The 23,593-nt window shown below is 48.6% G+C and overlaps 1 protein-coding gene across 6 annotated transcripts in view; it reads left to right on the forward strand.

The window, feature by feature from the left end:
* The window catches only part of PDE4B (phosphodiesterase 4B), a 219,712-nt gene that overhangs the window by 145,713 nt on the left and 50,406 nt on the right, over window positions 1-23,593 (forward strand). For all 6 annotated transcript variants that reach the window (XM_074598310.1, XM_074598309.1, XM_074598317.1 and 3 more), the window contains 4 exons: window positions 11,900-12,094; window positions 14,047-14,083; window positions 14,181-14,251; window positions 18,390-18,439. In XM_074598310.1, coding sequence (XP_074454411.1) covers window positions 11,900-12,094; window positions 14,047-14,083; window positions 14,181-14,251; window positions 18,390-18,439 — 353 coding nt within the window. The remainder of the gene's footprint in view (window positions 1-11,899; window positions 12,095-14,046; window positions 14,084-14,180; window positions 14,252-18,389; window positions 18,440-23,593) is intronic.

Here is a 23,593-nt window from a genome sequence, read left to right on the forward strand (position 1 = left end):
AGAAAATCAAAATCTGTGTTTTAAATTCACCCTTTTTCCCCCCGCCTTTTTGTTTTCAAGCAGCCCGAGGATGAAGGGGGAGGGAGTGTGGGCAGGCAGAGCGTGTCACTGCTAGGCTGCGCTCGGGTGTCCCTTCCAGCTCACTATTGTTAGTAAAAATGCAAATGTATGGAAATCCTGTATTGTGCATGCCAGCAGATGGCCCGCTTTGTATTTACTGCCTCTGCCTGCGCACGTGCTGAGGGATGGGGGTTATCTACAGCTATGGTAGCGGCGTTGGTGGCCGAGGCGATGCTGGAGGGGTCTCGTTTGGGATGGTGCAACATGCTTTTGACACCAGCCCCTTGCTCGTGTCGTGCTTGTGTCTCCCTGTACCACCCGCCTGCTCCGCTGGCCAGGCTTCGGGAAGCCAAAGCAGGAGAGAAGGGGTTCGGAAGGTGGCTTTCTGCCTTCCCCGTGCAGCGCTGGGGAGGCAGGAGGGGGGCAAGGAGACCCCAGACCTGGCAGCTCATTTCTGCCAAGTCTCTCCTGGTGACATCTCCCAAATAAGTGTGCTCCTAGAGGGTGGATGGGTGTTCAGTGGGATGCGGCACATCCTTGGTGACTCACGGTGCTGGGGAAACGTGGGCTCTGCAGGAACTGGTTCCATCCGTGTCCACTGGGGGCAAAGCCCAAGTGCCTGCTGTGGGATGAGCCTCCTACCCCACCGGGCTTCGTCCCACAGTGTTGTAGTCAATTATGCTATTAATCCCACCAGTAATAACATCAAGTTGGTGTTTACCCCCATCACTCCTACAGGAAAGCTGTTCAGTGATCTGTCTGCTCTCGAGGCAAAAAACGTTGCTCCGATTTCTAGCCTCAGTTAATTCCTGTCTGTTTTATACCCGCTTGTTCTTGTGCCGGCAGTGTCCTTTAGCTTAAAGACCTCGTCTCCTGTGCTGGCCTTTGCCCCTGGTGCACGTGGGGAAGCAGGGCAGCATCCCTCGGTGGGCGTTTCAGCAGGATGAACAAGCTGATCCCCTCTGCCCTTACCGTCAGGATCCTGGTACGTTAATGGGAATAAAACAAACGAGCAGTGAGAAGCGCGGTGATGGCAGTGGCTGTGATTGACCGGCGCGACTAAGGAGCTGCAATTTAAAAACAAACCTATGAGCCATTTTTCTGCCTTTGCTTAGCTGCAGCGGTGACAGAAATGACATGATTGCCAGTGACTTAGTTAAAGCAAATATTCAGTGGTAGTTGCATTAACCGGAGGGTGTTGGTATCGTTCGTTATTGCGGTACCCTGGAGGAGGGTGCCGTTTCCGACCGTCCGTTCGGTATGCGCGCCAAACCACTTAGAACGAGTAAACAAGTGACTTTCTGCCAAAGGGCCAGATTTTTCCATCCTTAATATTTTGTCCTCAACTAGTACCAGTTGGCAGATGCTTACGGTTTGGATGAGGCTGCTTTTGCATGAAGCTTCTGCTGGGCCTGAAATGATCAATCAGAGCTGTAAAAGATTGCCCTTGAAATCACATCGGTATACATTGCCGTTTGCTAGGTGCGGTGGCTTTTCCTATTGGTATAAAAGATGAAGAGTACAGACATTTAAAAGATGTGAAGTAAGTAAAATTTTACTGAAACATACCCAACCAGATTAATTCTTTTTGGGAAGGCCCAGTCTCCAAAGGATTTAATAATCTGAATACCATTTTAGGACATTTTATTGTCCTTTTGCTGGCAGGGAACACAGATACCAATTATGGAGATAAATCCAAAAAACCATTAACCAAAATAATTATTTTATGAATCAAGTGAAAAGGCTTGGTGCGTTTCTCCGTGCAGCAGCTTTCCGCACGTCCACTGTTGGACTTTGTGTGTTGTAGGTGGGCTGAGGGTAGTTTAAAACATTAGCGCAGAAAATCTGTAAATCTTCTGACTCAAAGGCTGTCTCTCCTCCCGGTTCAGATTAGCCAGGTAGAATGGAAAAATCTGCGCTCTCTGCAACTTGTTTAAAATTATTGTCATTTTTATTCCTGTCTCCAGTCTGTTTGACAGCAGATCAGAACAGCGATTTGATTTGTAGCTGACGGCTTCGTGCAGGCTGTCGCAGCCGGCGGAGTTATGGCAGAGCCGCGAGCTTGCTGGCCGCTTCGAAAAGGCAAAAGTGCCTCTTGGAGCGGTGCCAGGCGATCCTCTTTTTAAGGTCAGGATGAAATAAAGCATGTCTCTGGCCGGCAGCCTCCTGATGCTCTGGTTCCGTACAGATACGGGAACGCTTTCCTACGTACTGGAAGCAGAGGTCGTTTGCTGTACAGGACCCCTGGGGCTCGTGCTGCTGGCTTGCGTTTGCCATTAGTGCACTATATGGTTTGGGAAGAGTGTTAAGTGCAGATAACACTTAATAGATATATGAGGTACTTTAAGATGCATTGATAAAAGATGCAATATATGACTGTAATTCCTCTTTTATTGCCGGTAATACCCTGGTGAGGAAAATGTGAGGCTGGACTCCGTGTACACACTTGCTGGGTGGAATTACCCACCCCAGGCTGGCTGTGGGGATGGAGCGGGGCTTGTCCGTAGGCAGAAATGCTTTAAGGTGTCCCGGAGCCCCCCCCAGAAGTCACCGGGCTCAGCTGCAGCCCCACACCGGGGTCCCTATCACAGGAGACAGGCCACCACAGACAGCCTCCTCCGCGGGAGGCAACATCCGTGCCTTGCGTATTGGGAATCAGAGCCTGTAAAATGTTACGGTGCTTAGGTGCCGCTGTAAAAGCTGAACTGACGCTGAACAGAGCATAACAGCTGGGCCAGGCTGGGATAAATACTGTCCCGTAACTTCAATGTAAACATCTGCGCCGCAGAACAGAATTTCACAGGGCAGGTAATGCCAAAATCCAGGGAGTGAGTGAATCCAGGGTGCTGAGGAGCACCGCGCTGTCCCCGTGCCACCTGTACCACTGGCCACGGGTGTGCGACTGCCCATCCAGCACCTTTCCTGCAGGGACAAGGTGGCAATTGTCCCTTGGACGAGACCCAGCTGGGTCCTTCAGCGCGGCAATCCACAGCCCGTGTGCCCGAGCAGACTTCGTCCTGATGAGCCATGAGTGGGTGGAAAGTGCTGGGCAGAAACCCCTGCAAGGCGCGGAGAAGAGCTGTGTGGGTGCTGTACAGGGACGGTGATACCTCGTTAATACCTCGCTAATACCTAGGTAGGGAGGCAAAGCAGCTGCTCCGTTGGTTGCTAGCTAGAATATTTTCAGGAGGAGAAAGCCCTTAGGAAGTGGCATTGCTGCCTGTGCTAAGAGGGACCGTGCTCACACCCGACCGCGTTTACAAGCTCTGGAAGTGAAAACAGGGAGAGCATCTGCTGTGTTTGACTATGCCTTGCCTTTTCCAGAGATTAATGTCAGTGAACCATAGTAAGATGATAAGGTAGCCCAAGATGTACATTTTGAAAAATAACAACTAGTCTGTAGAATTCAGGATTTCTTCTTTGGGGGACTTAAACAACCACGTGATGTTAGCTTGTTACAGGATAATGTCAAGCTACTTATCTGTAGTAAACATGAAAAGGATTAAATTCCAGCGTGGTGTGGTGCTGCACGCCGTCCTTGGGCACAGGCGGCAGCTCCGCAGCCTGGTGCTTTCACCGGTGCCGGTGAGTGAATGGCCACGGGGAGAAGTAACGGCTCAAGGATGTGATGGGTGAGATGCTGGGAGTTTCAGGCAGTAACCTCAGTAAACTGTGCCACCTGCTCTGGGTGACCCTGCTCTGGCAGGGGGGTTGGAGGAGATGATCTCCAGAGGTCCCTTCCAACCCCTATCATTCCGTGATGTCTGCTGCTGTGCAAACCGTGAGCCTCCGTAGGGCACTGCTGCTGAATTACACTGGGGAGCTGTGAGGGCTCTGTCTGCCTACGTTCATTTTTATTTTTGTGCTATGCTGAAGATGGACCTGGGTTGCAAAGGGAGCGCTGCCAGCACTGAGGTCCGCCTTGGACTCCAGGTGTTGGACTCAAGCTGCGATTGGAAGCAGCCTGTAAGCACCAGGCAGGGTAATTCCCGGCCCCATCCTCTGCTGCAGCAGCCAGGCTGCGGGTCGTGGCGGGGGGCTCTGGTTATTCCGCCTCCGCTGTACCTGTTGAACAAGAGAGCTGCTAGGGAGAGCGAACTTCTATATTCAGAGATAGCAAAGGCAAATAAACATATATTTTTGCTTTGTGATACACACAGAGGCTTAATAACATGTTTAGCAGCAGATGACAGTTTACATTACAAACACTTAAGTAAGTGCTGCTGGGTTTTCTGTGCCAGGCAGCTGTGACACGCAGTGGCTGTATTTCGGGAGACACGGGTGTTCAGGCTCTGGAGATAACAGTTAGGAGCCACATGAGGGACAAACCTGGCAGAGGGATATGAACACTTTTGAGAGGCCCCTGGGAGCAAGAAGATGTTCTCCTTGGTGGGAGAAGGTCAGGAGGGGGAAAAAAAAGCACTAATACCTGTGGTGCTGAGAGCGCTCAGCCTCACGGAGCCTTGTGCCGGTGCGAGGGCATCTGCGGCGGCTGTCGGCGTGCTCGGTCTGGCGTGTCCGATCGTTTCATTAAAGTGCTGGTGGTTTCAAGCACAGACCTTTTCCGCGTAAAAGATTATTTAGAGAAAACAGCAAGCTGTTGTGATAATGGGAAACAGGTGCACGAAATTAGATAGCAGGGAGAAGCAGCCGTGGCTGTGCAGATCCGAAGACGTAAGAAACAGCATTTTTCATTGCTAATGGTGTTAAAAACCCAGCTGAATGTCTGGGGGAGAAGCAGGGCTCTAATGATTGCAAGAGGATCTTTATAATTAGCAGAGTCTGCCCAAACTTCCTGAAATACTCTATTTTGGAAACACATTTGATAGCATCGTAAAGGTGGTACCGTAGTTAGAGGGTGAGGAGTGATGCCCTCAGGAGCGAGCCTGGGAAGGCGAAGCAGATGGTGAGCCCTCTTGCAGCGTCAGTGCTGTCATCCTCGGGAAAAGTGTAAATTCATAACAGAAACAAAACCTTCACAGGCCTGCCTGGTCTGATAGACTTAAACGTGTCTATCTTTGTGTTTCGTATTACAGATCCAGAAACAAACTGTGGGGCTGCATAGCTCTCATGGTAACCATTTGACTTGCAATGACTATTCAAATGACTCTGAATTACATGAAAATCGTGGCGCAATCCTATTTTTCGGTTTTTATGCCAAATCTTGCCACGTTCCAAGGCTGCTGGCGGGCAATGCTAAACCAGGGACAACGCGTTCCCGATGCTGGCTCTTCCCGATTGCTACTCCACCAAAAAGTTTTGTGCTGACACCCCCTTGCACAGATAGATCAAAGAGCTCGAAAGCTGAATTGTTGGATGAGGCGGAGGCGGCATCTTTTGTCGGGACACCTTGGAAGCTGCTGTGTTTTCATGTAGGGTGTTGTGGTGCTGTGGGAAGGAGCAGGGCTGGTTTAGGATTGATTTAGGACTGGTTTGATGGGAACGGGTCCTCATGGATGCTGGAGGGAGCTGGCTCCATCGCTGGGTGGGGCCAAAGACGGCTGGAGGGCAATGGAGAGTCCCACAGCAGGGGTCCTTCTGCCTGCAGAGGCTTGGTTGGACTTTCTCCCTGTGATAAAGGACTGCAGTAGTTTTTAATGTAGAGTAATTGTAGTAATTACTGTAAAACTCTGGAATTTGGACAGTTGGGATTTGCTTTTGTTAATTTTCTTTGTTTTGCAGACTGACACCTGAAACCTCCTTGTGTTTTACAGTTGAGCGTGATTTCTCCTGCCTTGCCATTGCGTATTTCCTCTGTTCCTTACTGTGTTAAAATCACATCTTTCCGCAGATCCAAAGCCAGCGTTGCCTTAGCTGCTTGTCTGAGCGAGCTGCAGCTAACTCCTGCCACCTGCTGTCTCCTTCTTTGCTCTTCACTTTATTAAGATCCTGGTCTATGAAAAAAATGCAGAGGGACAAAGGAGACGGAGCTGCGGCTGCCCCATCATTTGCACCGCCCTCCCTGCTGCGCATCGCTCTGCAGCCCCTCTGCTCCTCCCGCTGCCAACCCTGCCACCTCCTCTCCTCCACCACCACCAGCTTCCCTCTCATCCAACCAAGGAAATGGAGAGCCTGGATGTTGAGTTTCACTGGAGCCTGGCTCCAGGAGAAAGCCAGGGGACAGGCCACCTTCCTTCACCGCTCTGCAGGGCTGAGTGGAGTCTTGCTGGGCTCTGCCGTTGCACGCTTTGCCTTCACCGTGCTGGCTGTGTGCTTGTTGGGTTGGGTTTCGCCTGGTGGGTATGCCGTTCCCCTTGGCTGGTGCTGGGATTTGTGGCTTTCCGTGTCCGCCAGATTCTCCTTCTCATCTGCTGCTGGGTTTCTGCAGGTGGTCAGTAACCCTGAGAATGTGCTCGCCTCAGGGGTGCCGCTCACCCGCGGTCATGAATTGCATATTCGTGAATCCGTCGATAAAACCAGAAGGGCCTCAGGAGGCTTGTTTTTGTCTGTCAGTCAAGTCTTAGATTTATAGTTCTTTTCTAGCATAGGGGTTGCACCACCGATTCATGTCAATGGTTAAATAATGCCCAGCCCATACAGACGCTGTCACCTTTCCTCCTGTGGAGCCAGTTTAGAAGCCCTCGGTGGCTTCCAGACACACCGTCACCCCCTGAGACTGTCACAGCACTTGGAAATATTGGGTGAATAAACGCCATGACGCACACGTTGGAGGCAGGTGGGGAACAGTGGCAGCTCGGTGCGCTGGAGCTCCCAAGACCGTAGAGCAAGGCGTGCTTTTTAGAGAGATCTCCTACGGGGGACAGGTATTTATGTAGCTTATCTTGAATGATTTATAGGGACCTTAGATACCAGGTTTGTAACCTATGTGTTTAGGTAATGCAATTTTAAGTCTCAGCAGTGCCCACTTAATCGTGAGCATGCTGGGCATCCATGTGGTCGTTCGTGTAGAAGAGCCCCTGGGGTCGGCACGGGGGGTGTGGGAAAGAAGAGGCACATCGTGGTGGATGGCTGTGCTTTGGGCCAAAGATATTTCACCCGCCATCCCTTGGTCTGGGCATCCTTGGGGAGGAGCTACTGTAGAATAAAACGGATCAAATGTTTGCTGATTTTTTTTTTACCTCTGGAGCACTGCTTCAGTGCTCCCGTGCCAATGTTGTTTCACAATCAGGGTGTCTTGACTGCAAGTGCTGTTGCTTGAAGATATACTGCAAAGCAAATTTTAGCATTTTTTTCTCTAGGCTTTTGTTGTGGTGCTTTGTACTTTGCCATCCTTGTTTTTAACTAGACAAATGCAACTTTATTTTCCACTTACGCGAAGACCATGGGGTGCTACAAACTTTGGAGAGGGCCCTTACAGTCTGTGGGGTATTCTGAACATGGTGCCACACTGATGATTAAGTTTTTCCAGCAGAGCTCATCAGTTCACTTCTAATGAACAAATATACTGGAAAACGCAGCTCTGAGAGGGCGACTTTGCGATCTAATTGCAATTGTTAACTATTTCAGCAGATGTCTGGGAGATGTTTTTCCCATGAAGACACAATTCCAGATGGGCTATTGTACAGACCAAGAGCAAGCGGTGAACTTAAAGTGCGTTAGAGGTCTGAAAAACACGAGGTGAAGCTCTTGCTCTACATATCTCAGGCCACATTCTCCTAATGTTGGGTCATCTGGGGGAAGCAGTTTCCCATATTTGACTTCTTCTAACTATTAAAAAGCTACAACAGCAGAGACTTAGACCTGGGTTTTGGCCATCCGAGTGAAGACCTTGCCCACCCAGCCGTACCACTGGGAGTGTCTGTTCATGTCCGCAAAATAAAACTCTTGGTACACATAACTATAAAATTCTGGTTAGTCTCTGCTTTTCAGTGGGGGGTGGAATTTTCTGTTAACTTTATGTCTGAGCACATGGTTGGCCGAGTGCTGGATCAGGCCCAAGGAAGGGGTGCCAGATGAGGGGGCCAGCATGGCTGCAAAGCTGAACTTGCAGAAAGAAATAAAAAAAGCCTTTACAGCTGGATTAAATGTGTGATCCGTGGTGCAGCGTGCCGGGCGCTGGCACAGGGAGGACGGGCAGCGTGCGGCCAGGAGTAGCCTGTGTGCCCGCAGGGTGGCTGGAAGGAGCCCCGGGACTCTGAACTGGGCGTCACCCCCGCCGAGCTTCTCGCTAACGCAGCCTGGATGTCTCCGGCTCAGCCCAGCGTCAGCCGCAAGTGCTGTAGAAATCTGGAAAACTTACACGGTTCAGGCAAACTCTTTCCCGAGGAGCCCTGCCTTTGCCAAGGTTTAACCTCCACCTCCTCCCACGTTGCAGAGCATCAGGGCGCCTTCTTTCTCCTCTGGGTCCTTCCTACACCTCTGCTTATGAAACTGTTCATGTCCTCCAAAGGTATTGAAAATCGCTGGGACTTAGGTGGGAATTTCTGCAGAGACTAGCAGAGGGCTTTTTTTTTGTTTTTTATGTTACAAGAGGGAAAGGGAAGGGGACGTGAGTATCTTCCACCTACCTCAATGCGTAGAAGCTGTGTGTGCTACAGTAGAATCATAGAATGGTTTGGGTTGGAAGGGACCTTAAAGGCCACCCAGTGGCACCCCCTGCCCTGGGCAGGGACACCTCCCACCAGCCCAGGTTGCTCCAAGCCCCGTCCAACCTGGCCTTGAACCCCTCCAGGGATGGGGCAGCCACAGCTTCTCTGGGCAACGTGGGCCAGGGGCTCACCGCCCTCACAGCCAACAATTTCTGCCTCACATCTCATCTCAATCTCCCCTCTTGCAGTGTAAAACCCTTCCCCCTCGTCCCATGGCTCCCCTCCCTGCTCCAGAGTCCCTCCCCAGCTTTCCTGTAGGTCCCCTTCAGGTAGTGGAAGGACATTACAAGGTCTCCCTGGTAAGCCATGCAAAACCAGATCTTTGGTGGATAGTTCCCCTCTTATTAAATTTACTCCTTTGTAAAAGATCCCTTCATCAGCCTTGTCCCCTGCCTCCCTCCCTTCACCTCTTCCACACTTTTTAAACCTCGTTTAAACCTTTTAAACCTAACTTTTTCTCCCAAACCGATCGCTGATGTCGACCAGTGAGCAGCAGGTAGAGCATCAAACAGCCAGAACCAGCTCTGCTCAGCTAAATGCTCAGATTTAGTTCATTGCTTTATTTCCATTTGTGTCAGTAAACTAAATGTTCTCGACTGAAGGTTTTGCAATAAAATGTTTTGACTAATCAGAGTTAATTTTCTGAATAGGTAGGGATTAATTATCAGCTGGCTGTTGTTTGTAGATGCCATAGTTACAGAGCTGAGTTTCTTCTCTTGAGTACTTTGTGGCTACAAATAAAGTGTACTCAAGCTGTCATTGGTAAAAGAGCAGATAATAAAGAGTAAAAGAATATTAATTGAGCCATTACCAGTTTCAAGATGTACTTATGCAGTTGGGTAAATAAATGCTACAGTGAGGCATGGCAGACATAGGAATCTCCTTCAGTGCGTACTGTATTACACTGGTGTCCTGCCTTTGGGTTTCCAAAGAGTCTAAAAACCTTTGCACTGGTGCTTATGCATTTTTTAGTTGCATTAATGAAATGCTTGTTCCCATGCATTTTCTAGTTCTTGAGGAACTGTATGTGGGACCAAATAGCACGAGAGCAAAGTAGTTACCCTCTATCTGCAGCGATGAGGAACAGAACAACTGCCAGGAGACGTGGTCTTTTACTGCTCCACGCCAGGAAGTAGTTTCTGGAGACATCAAAAATGACTGTCTGAGCGCCCACTCCCTCCCAAGCACGTACACAACTGTAAATAAATATTTATGTTATAAATATAACTTCTCAGGCAAACTATGCAATCGCACAATGTATTCTGACTGATCGTTGATAAATTGTTCTGTAATTCGGCGGTGGTTGTTCATACGAAGTAGTTGGTGTATGAAGTTAGAAGGGCGAGGAGGCAGCTTGCAGCAGGAGCTGCCACCTCAGGGCACGCAGCCTGTGCCTCTGTCACTGCTGCTTCCAGGGCAGCTCCCGCGGGTCCCTCCTGCAGCGCCGGGCGCAGGTTGGTGTCACGCCACAGCTCGGTGCTTCTCCAGGAAAGGCGTTCAGGTTTATTATACAGGAACCTGAAATTGGTAGATCCTAAGACTGAGGTTGTGCTTGATGCTGGGGTTTTGCGTGGTGTGAGAGTTTGTCCCCTGCTCTGCGTCCTTCCTGTCAATACCCAGAGAACACGGATAGGCCACACCATAAAATCTGGATTTTAATCAGGTTTCCTGATCAAGAGGTAGAAAGCCTTAATGCTTCAAGGTGTCGGGGCTGCCATTGTTCTGAGCCTGCTTGGTTTTTCCTTCTCCGCAGCCTCGTGTCTAAATAATGCAGGTCAGGTTCAGCGATGGCACCTTCACCTCAGTGGTTTTCTCCGAGACCTTCGCTACCTGTGGTTCCCTTCTGCAGTGTTTGGTCTTTGTTTTCCCCTTCTCATTTATCCCTTGGTCGACCCGTATTGAATATCCGTGTGTGTACAGGGACTCACAGTAGGGGGGAGTAAGCTGAGATACATTTTGCAAGTGGATGCAGACTCCCCTGTTTTTTTCACAATTGTGTACATTACTTACTTTCAGATCTACCAGGGGTTTTACTGTTTGTTTTTGCCTGGATACTTTATCTGCCTCCTCCTGCAGCAGTGAAAAGCACTCTGCGTGTTCTGCAGAGCGGAGGGAGAGGGGGCCTTCCCTGCCGCCGTGCTCAGGGCGATCTTTTGACTTAGAATGATGAGCGGGGGCAGGCAGCGATGGGGAAGGATGGAGAAATGCACGTCAGGGATCGCAGCTCGGTGTTGTGGCTGCGGTCCGAGGGCATGCCTGGCTGCGTGGTGCGGTTAAGGGCGCTCGTCAGGCACAATAAATGGGGAGAACATGGGGATCAGGGAGAGGCACATGCCCTGGGAGGAGCGAGAACTCGGCTCCCACTGCAAGTGAGATGAAGCCTCAGACTTCCAAAGGCAAGAAAATTCATCCTGAACGCACCCGTACTTCACTTGGCTTAGCTGGAACATGGTCACACATATGGTATTTATATCAGACCCAAATGCCCAGGCAAAGGAGGCCAACCTGCTTATTTTCAGGGTTTACGAGGGGTGTCACTTGCTAAAGTCTCCAGGGTGACTTCAGCCACGGGTTGCAGCCGCCAAGTTATGAAACCATAAGAAAGTGGGTGTATAATGGAAACGGTGACAGAAAGTTTGGGGCTTTTTTACAATTTTTTAAACAGTCCTCCATTTTGCAGCCCAGCTGTTTGAAATTCACTGAACTAGTATCTCGAATGGCTCAGACGTGAACTGCGGCTGAAAAGAGACTCGGGCATCCAGCTCGCAGGCCTGCCAAGTCCTCACCTGTCTCACAGGATTTCAAAAGTTGGCTTCCAGAGCAGAGGGGGACAGGGTTCGGCTGGAGGATGGTGGCATGTTGTATCTCTTTTAGCCCCTGTTATGCTTGTAAGGCTTGGAGTGAGGTTTGGCAAATTGAACCCCCTGACTTGTGCAAACCTGTGGCCATGGGGGAGGCATGGGGAGAGCTGCAGCATTGGCGACGGTGTTTAGCTGCTGCGCCTTCACGCTGAAAGCGACAGGAGCTGTGCTGAGCTTAGAGAAATTCAGGCTGAAGGAAGATGGAGCAGATGTAGTCAGGAAAGAAGCCTCGGGGGTAAATGTTTTATCATAATGCAGAGTCCTGCTTGCATCTGATAGAAATATGCCAGCGAGAGGCTCCAGTAAGTGTAGCCCTGCGTCTCCTGTACTGAGCAAATGACATGGTGTGGGCAGCACAAACGTGACACGTGCACTGAAAAACATCTTTTGGCAGACGCGCGTGACACACAGTATGTGTTTTTTTCGCAGCTTCGATGTGGAAAATGGCCCATCACCGGGTCGCAGCCCACTGGACCCGCAGGCCAGCTCCTCGTCAGGACTCGTATTGCACACCACGTTCCCGGGCCACAGCCAGCGCAGGGAGTCCTTCCTCTACCGATCCGACAGCGACTATGACTTATCACCAAAGACGATGTCCAGGAACTCTTCTCTCCCAAGTGAACAGTAAGCATAAATTCAGCTCACATCATATTTTACAGTAACTAAGAGCTTTATGTAGCCTCCTGTAATCCTCAGAGCGTTGTTAAGAGGAGCTTACGGGTGGTACTCACATTTCATAGCCTGAGTGCCCAAGAAGGGTGTTTTATGGTCTGCCAAGGCATGACGTTCCTCTCCCCATCCCATCCTTGAAATACTCTCCCTTTCCCTGTAATTTCGCAGAAGAGCTTTCAAAACCGTACCCTGAAATAGTAGAGAATTTTTGCATTTTACCTTCCTTGGTACTAGTTCTTCAGGTGGGAATTTGTGTTTAACTGCAGGGTGAATCCCGGGCTGTGCTCCGGGCAGAGAGCACTGCCAGCTGCCCGTGTCCCCGCTGGGCCTGCTGGCAGGAGAGCCCCGTCACTCCAGCCCTAGGTTTGCTTGGTGACTTTTTGCGCCCTCTTTTCTCAGTTATACTCTCTTCATGCATTCTCAGAGCCTGGTTAGCGTCATCTCTGCTTTTCCTTAAGTAGGTGACGCTCCATTAGCCTGGACAATAGAACTATGACTGTACTTGTATTTACAGTATTACTCTTCCCCATCCTGTTTTTTGTCATGGGTTGTTCACTAGAACTGAACGGGAAATACAGCAGAAAGCCGAGACAGATGGTTGAGCTTGAGAGGATCAATACAACACAGAGCGTGGAGCTTAAATGAGTGTCCGGGATTTGCAGCCCTTTATTTTAAAAGGCATAATTTAAAGTTTTAAAGTGACCATTAAGCTATAAAAAAGTGTTCATTAAAAAAAAAAAAAAGTTTAACTGTTATGAAAGCCCTACAAGTTTTGTCATGAAATAGAAATCTAAATATTAGCGAGATCCACGAGGACGATTCTCCTGAAAGAGAATATCCCTCCCTGTTAGTCAACATTTAGTAAATATTTACTGGAGACAAAGTAACCACGCCAAATTATGCAAATACCATGTTTTGTGTAAACGGTGGGTTTTAACAATTGCCCCCTGTTCCCAGCAGCATGCTGGAGGAGGCAGCAGTGCTGGGGTGGGGAGAGCCCCATCCAGCTGTGCCCAGCACCCTCATTTCCCTCAGCTTCTACAGCTAGAGGCGTCCATTTACTGCGGGCATCAAGGCTCCTGCGGCGCTTGGAGGAGCCGACATCTCCACGCTGACCTGGTTTGGACATCAGTGTTGAGACAACTTTAATTAAAAAGTAAACTTAGCGCTGATACCCGAGTCTGGATGAGTGGACGTGCTCTGTGGCAGCACAGCTGGGGAGAATACCCCTTGGAAGGGGCGCCATGCGGGTGGATGCCTCCCTAGAGGTGGCTGTGGTAGGCACGTGGTACGGGAGCCCACCACCAGCTGCGCTGGGTTGCCTTGACCTTCCAGCCCCAGTCAGCTCTGCGCAGCAATGGCTCTACCCCGCCATGTCTGAGTTAGGTAAATCACACTGGATTTTTTCATAAACGCGCATGTGCTATATATAATATCACCCCTAAAAAACCCTCTTATTGATGCTGACGATGTATTTTTCTCAGAACTTCTGCTCAAATCTTCCATGATGAAAACGGCCGGACAAAAACCCGGCGCCTGAATAACATTAAAGACTGTGGCAGAGATCAACAAAAGCCAGGAAATTCAAAGCTGACCTTTCCCCGGACCGTTATGTTATTTTTTCCACCCCGGTGCGAGCGTGCTGCCTTAACTTTTGAATTTCCTGGCTTTTATTGCCTGGTGTTACCACTCTGAACAGTCGCTCCAGCCGGGTTGCTTTGGATATACACTGCGAGACCTTTCCATTAGGAACGAGATTTTATGTAGTGTTAAATTAACGCTGCATGGGTTAATGTGTTTTTTAGTTTTTTTTTTATTGTCGGGAAACCTCCCTTTGTAAAATGCTCTTTTCTCTGGGGTGAATGATGCCCTGTTTGAGGTAAATTTTCTCCATTTCTCCCTAGGCATGGGGACGACCTGATTGTCACGCCGTTCGCCCAGGTGAGTTGGCCTCCCAACCTGGAAATAAAAACAGAAATAAAACCCGACAGCCTTTAGGCGGAGGAGATAACCTCGCCGCTTTTGCCTCCCTCATTAGGTGCTGGCGAGCCTACGAAGCGTGAGGAACAACTTCACGCTCCTTACCAATTTGCACGGCACCTCCAACAAGTAAGACCATTATTTTTCTTTCCTTCAGGGCTCGCACGAAGCAGGGGCCGGTGGCGACCGAGAAGGGTCGGCGGCGACCGGGTCCCCGGTCGCCGCCGACCCTTCTCGGTCGCCACCGGCCCTGAGCTCCGGCCGCGCTGCCTCAGGCCCGCTCTGCTTCTTGCGCGGGACGCCAGGGGGCGCCAAAGCGCAGCCCGCCGGCCGGGCGCCGCCATCTTCTCACACCTCAGGGGTCTCCTCCTGGTCGGTGACTGGGGAGACCGGGAAAGCATGGCGGGGCTGAGGAGGCAGGGGTGTGTTTCTGCTTGAGATGCGGGGAAGGGGGTGCGATGTGTTTCTGGGCGTATCGGGTGCGTGTGGTGTGGTATCTTCCCCACTTTGCCGCTTTGGCTGTCCCAGACGTCCGTTAGGCGCCCATAGAATCATAGAGTCGCTTTGGTCAGGAGGGGCCTTTAAGATCATCAAGTCCAACCGTTAACCTAACACTGCCAAGTTGCCACTAAACCATGTCCCTCAGCACCACGTCTACACGCCTTTTAAATCCCTTCAGGGGTGGCGACTCCACCACTGCCTTGGGCAGCCTCTTCCAACGCTTGGCAACCTTTTCATTGAAGAAATTTTTCCTAATATCCATCCTAAACCTCCCCTGGCGCAACTTGAGGCCGTTTCCTCTTGTCCCATGGCCTGTTCCTTGGGAGAAGAGCCCGACCCCCCTTGGCTCCCCCCTCCTTTCAGGGAGCTGCAGAGAGCGAGCAGGTCTCCCCTCAGCCCCCTTCTCTCCAGGCTGAACACCCCCAGCGCCCTCAGCCGCTCCTCACAAGGCTTGTGCTCCAGACCCCTCACCAGCTCCGTCGCCCTTCTCTGGACACACTTGGAGCAGAGGTGTCGTCGTGTTCGGTCAAGCTGTGGTGCTGCCCTGCGTTTCCACCATTGTTTCACAAGCAAGGCGGTCATGGGCAAAGGGTGGACATCAAGAAGGGGAATGCCAGCCACGAGGCTGTGAGGATGGTGAGGGTTTCCCCGGCAGGGCAGGCAGTGACATCCTGCAGCTCGGCTCTGTGGGGCTGCCTGGAGGCCCAGCCTGTGCTTCATTCCTATGTTGCTTTGAGACTGTAATTGCACCGAATGGGGTAGGTGATGCTCTGAACTTAAGAGGAGGATGTTTTTTTATACCTGCTGAACAGGAGAAACCCTATAAATTCCTTTTTGCGCCTTTGTCCGGAACCACCGTTTCCCCATAGCTATTTATAATGAGCCAGTCATCATCATTTTCTGTCCTGTTTTGCCCCAAGAGAGCTGTTTTGCGTGAAACCAGCATCATTCGTTCCTGGCGACGGCGCGGATGCACCCACCCGTCCCACCCTGGGACTGGCAAGCGTTGCTCGTTCTGAGTATCCTGCTGGCTCCTGAAGCGAAGGAACGAGGTGCAAAATTGCACTCCATTGGGATGCCGTGGGCTTGCTGCGCTGCTGCATGCATGAGTGGCATCGTCTGGGTGCCCACCGTGGACTCTGCTTTCTGCCTTCCCATGAAATCTGGTATTTTACATAAAGGCCAGCATTTTGTCCGGGCGGGAGATTTCCTCCCGTTGATTTCTGTTTGTAAATTTTGATCGGAAGGAACCGCCACATTCCAAGATGGAGGTTAATAGAAAAACAGATGGCTGAAATAGATTCCTTTTTTTTAAGCTTTTCTTTTTTGAATGGCTTGAGCATTTCAGCAGTTCCTAATGAGGAATCTGAAATTGGATGGGGCCGGAAGGAAGCGAGGGCGTAACCTGTAGGACACAGAGGCATCTTGCAGTGTCCTTTTGAAAACATTCCCAGATTTGATTGAGGTATAAAGTAATTTGCCCAGCCAAAGCAGAAGTCGTGAAATGTTTAAACCATTATATACCAAACATCCAAGTCCGTGGCAGAATGTGCTTCCAGGCGCTGTGGAGCTTCCCGCACAGTTTCCAAACAGCTCTGCTGGGTCACAGCCGTGCTGCCAGCTCATGATTTTATCATATGTCTCATGATACATGGTATTTTACTTAAACTTCTGCTCTGGGGATCATGAGAATCTCAGCTTTTCTTTAGCCCCTCCTCTCCCTTCTTTTTTCCTCCTCCTCCACCCCTCCTGGCCCATGAAAGAAAAAGAGGATGCTGTCTCACATATTTACAGAAATGCTGGAAAATATGAATGTTAAGGGCTGGAGGAAAAAAAAACAACGAGAAGTCATAATTTTTGGACTTTAACGTCAGGGGTTTTAAGGCAGTTTCCTGATTGGAAAAGAGGAGAGTATGATTAATGGTTTCGGAGTGCCTGAGTTTGGCAGATGTGGCCCAGGACACGGTCAGAAAGCATCCGGCGCCTACTCCTCTTAACACCCGCCAGCAAGAGAAGGAGCGGGAAGCGGGAGCTGTGTACGATTGAGCGTGCTGGTGGCTAAGAGGGGACAGTGCTGTCGAAACCCAGGACTCTGGGTCTCTGTTGCCTGTGCCCAGGCTGCCACAGAAAGCAGGATGAGCACGGCCAGGATGTAATTCAAGGATGCCAGGAGCGGTGCCGTTCCCTTTTCAGGCTCCGCAGCGGGGAATACCCTACTGAATACTAGCTCATCCCTCCCCGCCCCCCTGAAGGCATGTCTGTGCAACTCAGCGCAGGGTTTGAAGATACCTGGAGCATGTCTCCCCAGATACTGGAAGCGCTGGAGCCGCAGCGTGGTGTCCCTATTGGGGAGTTTCTGTTTTTTAGAGATTTCAAGATTTGGCTTTTCAAAGGCTCAGCAGAGGCAGGTCGGGGCAGATTTTTAGAGAAGTCGGCATCCAACGTGTGCGCCCTGTGCTGAACCCTTCGAAGAATCTGGGTCCCGCAGCTCCCTCCAGAAAAGTCTGAGCTTTTGAAATCCCAGCTGGCAAGTGGGAGCTTCAGGAGAAGGAGGAGGCTTTGGAGGCCCGCTCCAAAAGGTCGGGAGGCCGGGGCCAAGGGTCTGCAGCAGGACTGTAGCTGCGTTACTCTAAGGCAGATCTTACCTGGTTGGGGAGGCCTTCCTGGAGCACTTCTGAAGAACCCCCTAGAGCTACAATTGCAGCAGAATTGAGTCGCTCACTTGCTTTGATTTCAGCTTCAAAGGAGAGCTGGCAAATAATGGATGCTTCAGTTCAGTGGCTGACTCAAGAAGTTGGGGTTAGGAGGTTGGCTAGGAGAGAGTGTGGGGAAATCTGGCTTCAGTTAAGATGTATCAGAAACTTCTTAGGGAAGCAAAAGCCCAAAGTTTCATTTTTGGTCAGCCTGAAATACCGCATTCAATCCAAAATGAAGAATCTCGATTTTGGTGTCAACTCTTTTTAACTTCTTCTATAGAAAAGAAGTCTCTTTTTTCCCAAGTAAATTGTGGTTTGAACTTGAAAAATTAACAGTTTTATTTGGCAAATCTCACAATGAAATATTTTGACATTTGGCAAAATACTGCACCCTTTTTCCAGTCAGACCCTGTTTACTTGATTTGAGCCAATTTTTCAAATAGCTTTTGGTCCTTTCGAAATCCAGTCTTTTCTGATGAAATTGTTGCTCCTAGTCAGAAAAATGTCCTTCAGATCTTTCAGAGCTTACGCTAGTGACTGCAGCGTCTTCTTATGTGCTTGCCACTGCAGTTCAAAGTGTTAACGGTAGGGTTTAAAGCCGTACATTTCTCACCTTACCTATGGCATTGCCTTGCAGCCTGTATGCTGGTGTAGCGGTTGACATTACTTCAGGGTCCAGTCCAGGCCTTGTAGGAAAAAGCTTTTCAGGAGCAGACCTTGATTCTGGGGCGTCCACCGACCCCTTCGGCCACAGAGACCGGCCCTTGCTGACTTCCAGGCATATTTGGAGCAGAAAGTTGCAAAGGCAGGGTGGGATGATGGCACATTTTTCCTGGTGTACCATCTTTGCAGCGTGTGTGTGTGCTTAGCAGGGGATAGACCATCTTTGGGTTTTCCTAACAGATATATCAGTACTGCTCATTAGCTGCCAAATAATTTTAAAGTGTTTTGGGCTTCTTTGTGAGTATAAACAAGGATTTTTAACTGTGGGAGTTGGCAGTTTGAACTGCCAACAGGGTTTGAAATGATAAAATAACACCTATTGATAGTGTATTCTTTATTCCTCTTAGGAGATCTCCAGTGACAAGTCAGCCACCTGTCTCCAGAGTTAACCTGCAAGGTATGTGTGTGACTTTGATAATCACCTGCAAGGTCAAATGCAGACGAAGGTATTGCACATCATTTTACTGACAGCTGCTTCTCTGCCCCCTCCCCCTCGAGCGATTCTGGGCTCACAGAGCTTCTTCTGGGTTACTTGTGCAAAACCAATACAAGGGAACCACCAGGCCCAAAATATTGTTATTTTAATAGTTTGGGGTTTGGGTTTATCCTTGTGTGTTAGCGTAAAAGACAAACATGATTTTGGTTTGATAGTCACGGCCACAGTGACTGCTATTCTTCTGAGTCCCTGTGCTGCACAGGCCTGGACAAGCCCCAGCCTACAGGCCTCGAACAGGCTCAGGCACAGCTGTATTTTTTTTATCCTGTTTATTTCAGTTTGTTTCCATGTGATCTATGTAAAAATTGCAATCTCAAAAACCTTTCTCAGGTGAAACTTCCTCTGCTTGTATTAGGCTGCCCTGGAACGGCTTTTTTGCTGTTGTTGTTTGTTTCGTTGTTTGCTTGCGGTCTTTTGAAATCTGCGTTTAGCAATGGAAGGAGAGCAGAAGTCAGCGAGTGTGGCTAATCGCATCTTCTTTCCTGTCTGCTCCCCCCCTTTTACATGGTGTCCCTCAGTCACCTTGTCCTCACCCCCGTGCCGGGTCAGAGACAACACTAAACACAAGTAGGTTTGACTGCGATCGCAGAGGAGAATAACACCGAGCAAAGCGGCTGGATGGAGGGTGAACAAGGGACCCCCGAGGGGGCTCGGCATCTGCCTGGGGTGCCCAAGCGAGATGGGGTAGGCAGCAATATGAGCTCAGTGAGCGGAGGCAGGGAGCAGTCGGGGTGGGAGCGGGGCGCTGCTCAGGTAGGGCAAAGTACTGAGGATGGGAAGCAGAGGAAACCTGCTCGTGACAAGTTTCTTTGTTTTCATACCTGGATTTAGCCTTGCAGTGCTGGGCACTTGTGGGACCCCTCTGAGGACCAGAGCTGGCCCTGCTTGCACTAATTTAAAGGTTACTCCCACAGAGAAGGAGATAAGATTTGGAGGGAGTGCCCATCTGTAAGGTTTAATCTCAGCCTTTCCAATAATTATGTGCTTGGAGGGACTAATAAACCTTAATTTTTACAGTGTGTGAAGCCTGGGTAACTTAACTATCATTTCCTTTCATGCTGTATATTATTTACTGTCTGGGGATACATATAGTCCTGGAGACTTCCGGATTAGGGTCCTTAAAACTTGTTAATGGAATGTGGTAACCTCTGATGCAGAATGAAAACTGGACAACATAGCCTTAAACGCCTTTCCCTTCACTCCCTCTCTGTGAACAGTGTTGAGTCAGGGCTAGCAGGAATGCAACTCGTCACTTTATTTAAAAATCTGTTCTAGCAAGACTTTGATTTTGTGGACGGTGTGAAGAAAATCATGGAAAATTTCATAATCTTTCCATAGATCTGTTTATATAGGTTACAGCATCTAATAATGAGGAGACAATTCCGTTCCAGGAATTTTTAGATTAATTTTCTTAACACTTTCTGTGTAAACAATTGCTTTCAACTTTTTAACACTTCGTGGACATTTTTCTACAGTGTTGCCAACGTAGGCTACTTGTTACTTTTTAGCTAACCCAAGCTTCTAATGCTGGGAATACATGAAAATTTCAGCTTTCTTTTTGATTGAAGGGTCTGACACGCGTAATTGCAGAGCAAGTTTTGTGTTACCCTGCAAAGCTCAAAAAGAGAAAGCAACTGAAAAGAATCCAACTTTCAGCATTTTTAACCTTGTGATCCTGACTCATGGTTTTTAATGTTTCAGTGCTAGTAATTATCTGTGGATAGGTGGATATATCTAAACTAAATTATATTGACATCTTCCCTGAGCTGTGAAAAAAGAAAATGTCCAGATGTGGAAGTGAGCCAGGCCGGATGCATTTTCAGTATGTAGATTTTTGTTTGGTAACAAAAGGGCTGTGGAAGAAAACTGCAGCTCAGCGGGTTGTGGAATCTGTAGAAAGTAGAGAAGTCTAAGCTGGATTCGTGGCCCCCCGAGTAAATGAGTTCTTAACCATGTAACTTAATTGACTTTAGGTGAAGTCTTCAAACAAAATGTAAAATACGACTTGTATCATTACAACCTAAGTGAATTGTTACAGTTTGTAGGTAAGAATAAGAAATAGTTTTGAGATTGATAGGAATTTGTGTTATTTCCTACATGACTAAAGCCAATATTTACATTACTAGTGAAACCGCCTGGTGTTCTTAGTTAAATTGTTTCAGATTATATTTTTGTTGATCAATTTTATGAGCTCTCACAGGATCTAGTTTCTAGGCTGAAGCCATCCCTTCCTGGCCAGCGTAAGTCACTATCTGCCATATTGTCACACCGCCGTGCCCAGGGCGTCAGGAGTGAGCTTGCCGAGGAGGGACAGCAGCTCTGACACTTTGAAGGAAGACTCTGAAAAGCAGCCTGATAGAGCTGCTGCGGTGTAATGAAGAATGCCAGTGTTACTCTGCCCTGCGGTTATTTACTTTCTTATTTTGTGCTATTCTAGCATTCTGAATTTCTGACCGTGTTCACTTGTTGCATTTGTTGTCCCCACTTTGCTGCCCGGAGTGCGTTCCAGGTTCCTGTAGAGCCTCTCTTGTATCCTGTGGAGGCCGCAGTCATTCTGCCTAGCGGTCGCCTTGACCAATTTGGTGATTCCCTTCCTTTACCTACTTACAGCCATTGTTACATACTGCAACTCATTTCAGTAGAGCAGAAAACAATGGCGGTCATTTACTTTCTAAGGAAGTTTCCATGTAAATGCAGAAGAACAAAGGGGTTTAGAGGATTATTTTTTTTTTTTCAGTGTTTGCAGCTTTTTTTTCCCCTAGATGGCTTCTGATTTGGAAATTATGAAAGGAAGGAGAGATTTTCCTATCAGAACACTTCCAGTTATGTGCCAATGGCTCCTGTGTCTGAAAGGATGCCGAGTGTTTTTCCTGAAAGTTTTGGAGAAGGAAACAGTAATGTTTTGATTGGGACTAGGCTGCGGTACATCCCTCTAGATAAAATAATGTGTTTTGAAATGAAATGTGTTTATATTCTCTAGGTCGGTTAGTTGGCAAAGCTCGGAATTTTATTTAGTTCTCCCGTGTCACACATTGATTCATAGATTTACCACAATCGACATCAGTATGAGCATCTCATATATGTCTCCTTTTATTTGTCATTAGTGGAGTGATTTATATCCTGTTATGAAAAGTACAGAACTCGGGATTTAAAGCAAACTAGCATACATTAATAAAATTACCCTGGAGGGAGACAAATTACGTTCAGGATTTGCACTGGAAGTAATACATGCCAGCTGTTTACTCCAGCTAGAATCGTACAGGGTTTGTCAGTTGTTTCAAACCGAGAGGAGCCAAATCTGTCGCTAGTGTACTCCCAAGGAGTTGCATCACTGAGGACCCAGGCCCGTGGCGAAATGAATGAGCTGCATCGAAATTACGAAATTCTTTTTCTTTTTTGCTTTCATTTTCTTGAAAGCATGAAAAATTCTGGCCAGGTTTTTCATGGGACGAAGTGCTTTCAAAGCCGATACTGATGTCACTGTAAATTTCAGAGCCTTCTTAACCTTATAACCACAGCCATAAAAGGAAGAGGAATATGTATTGAACATCCTGTGTTTTGTCCTTGGTATCAGCTTCAGAAAATCTGGCAGATTTTTCCTGTTGTTTTGTTATAACTGCAGATCACAGGAATGAACAAAATTGCTTTTATGAATTAACTGAGAAACCATAACATGGAAATACGAAGCCATAGCAAAAAGTACGTAAATCCTTAATTAGCTCATGTACTTTGCAGCTGGGAAGGATAGTGGGAATACTTCAGACCATGAGGTTCCTAAGCGGAGTGCAATTGTGCAGGGCCAGGATTATGAATGGGTGCTACCCAACTACCTTCTCTGGAGTTACAGAAACAATGATATAAACACATCGTCGCACAAGCGTCTGTGATGTTTCTTTCTCCTATTCTCCTTTTTGATTTTTTTTTTTTTTTTTAAATGCGGCCTCTGCCACAGTTAGTTTCATTGACCTTTGTGCTACCTTGGGCTCAGTGAATCCATCAGCGCCTTCTCTTCTCAGTTCAGCTCCCTCCTCCCTTGGCATCAATGAAAGGTCTTTAGATCCTACCCAGTTGATTCAACTAATAAAATCTTTAACCAGCAACAAATCTGGTGGTTTCTGCCTAGTTTTGTTCTTCCCTCCATATTTATTTACTTCATTGGCCCTAATTCTCTCTAAATTAAACCATCTTTCACTGGCTGCCACGGTCAGTCTAAGCCTCTGGTTCCGCCACCCATTTTGGTACAATCTTTTCTCCATCTGTTTTGCTTCCTTTCTGTTTTTCCCAGGACTTTTTCATATTGTGCTGTTCCTTCTCTCAGCTCAGCACAGGGTCGCTGCTGTTTGCTTAGATTCCCGGTATCGGTGTCTCCCTCACTGCACAGCAGTGGTTGTGTACCGGTCTTTGTGTTTGTCTGGACTAGCGCGGGCTCTTCATGCCATCACCTTCCCTTTGCAGTATCTGTGTAAAAACCTGTGCGTTACCTGTGGGCGCTGCTGTAAATGAACCCCCTCCTCCCCATCGCAGAGGTTGTGGAGAAAGCGCTGTACCAGTCGTGATGCCACAGGGATTTTCCAGGTGAAGACGGGAGAGGTGGTACATTTCTGCCAGAAGATCGACACCCCGATGGACAGTATTTTCCCATACTGGTTGGTCTGATAGGCTGTTGCATTTAAACGTTACTGATGGCTGAGAGGAGCAAAGCGTAGTGTTAAGGACCAAACCGTGTTGTGTGCTTCCCGGAGCTGTGAGGGGTTTGTAGAAACTTTTCTCAAGAGCAGGCAACCGAGTGCCCCTTGGATGCTTTCAACACTGAATAATTATAGTGTGTCCTCATGATTAATTATATACCTAGCAATATAATATAGCTGATTTGCTTTGCAACCCGAGGCTTTGGGGGGTGTAGCGCTTTGGGATATGTCACACACAGCCTTTTCAGGGCTCATGGGATTAAAGCTTTGTTAAAATTCCTCTCTGGGGATGGGAGTGAAAGATTGGTATTTTTCTTGCTTGTGCCTTAGCCTCTGCTTTCCTGCACATCTGCACGTTTGTCTGCAC

This window comes from Larus michahellis, chromosome 8 (genome assembly GCF_964199755.1).
Source record: "Larus michahellis chromosome 8, bLarMic1.1, whole genome shotgun sequence".
NCBI lineage: Eukaryota > Metazoa > Chordata > Aves > Charadriiformes > Laridae > Larus > Larus michahellis.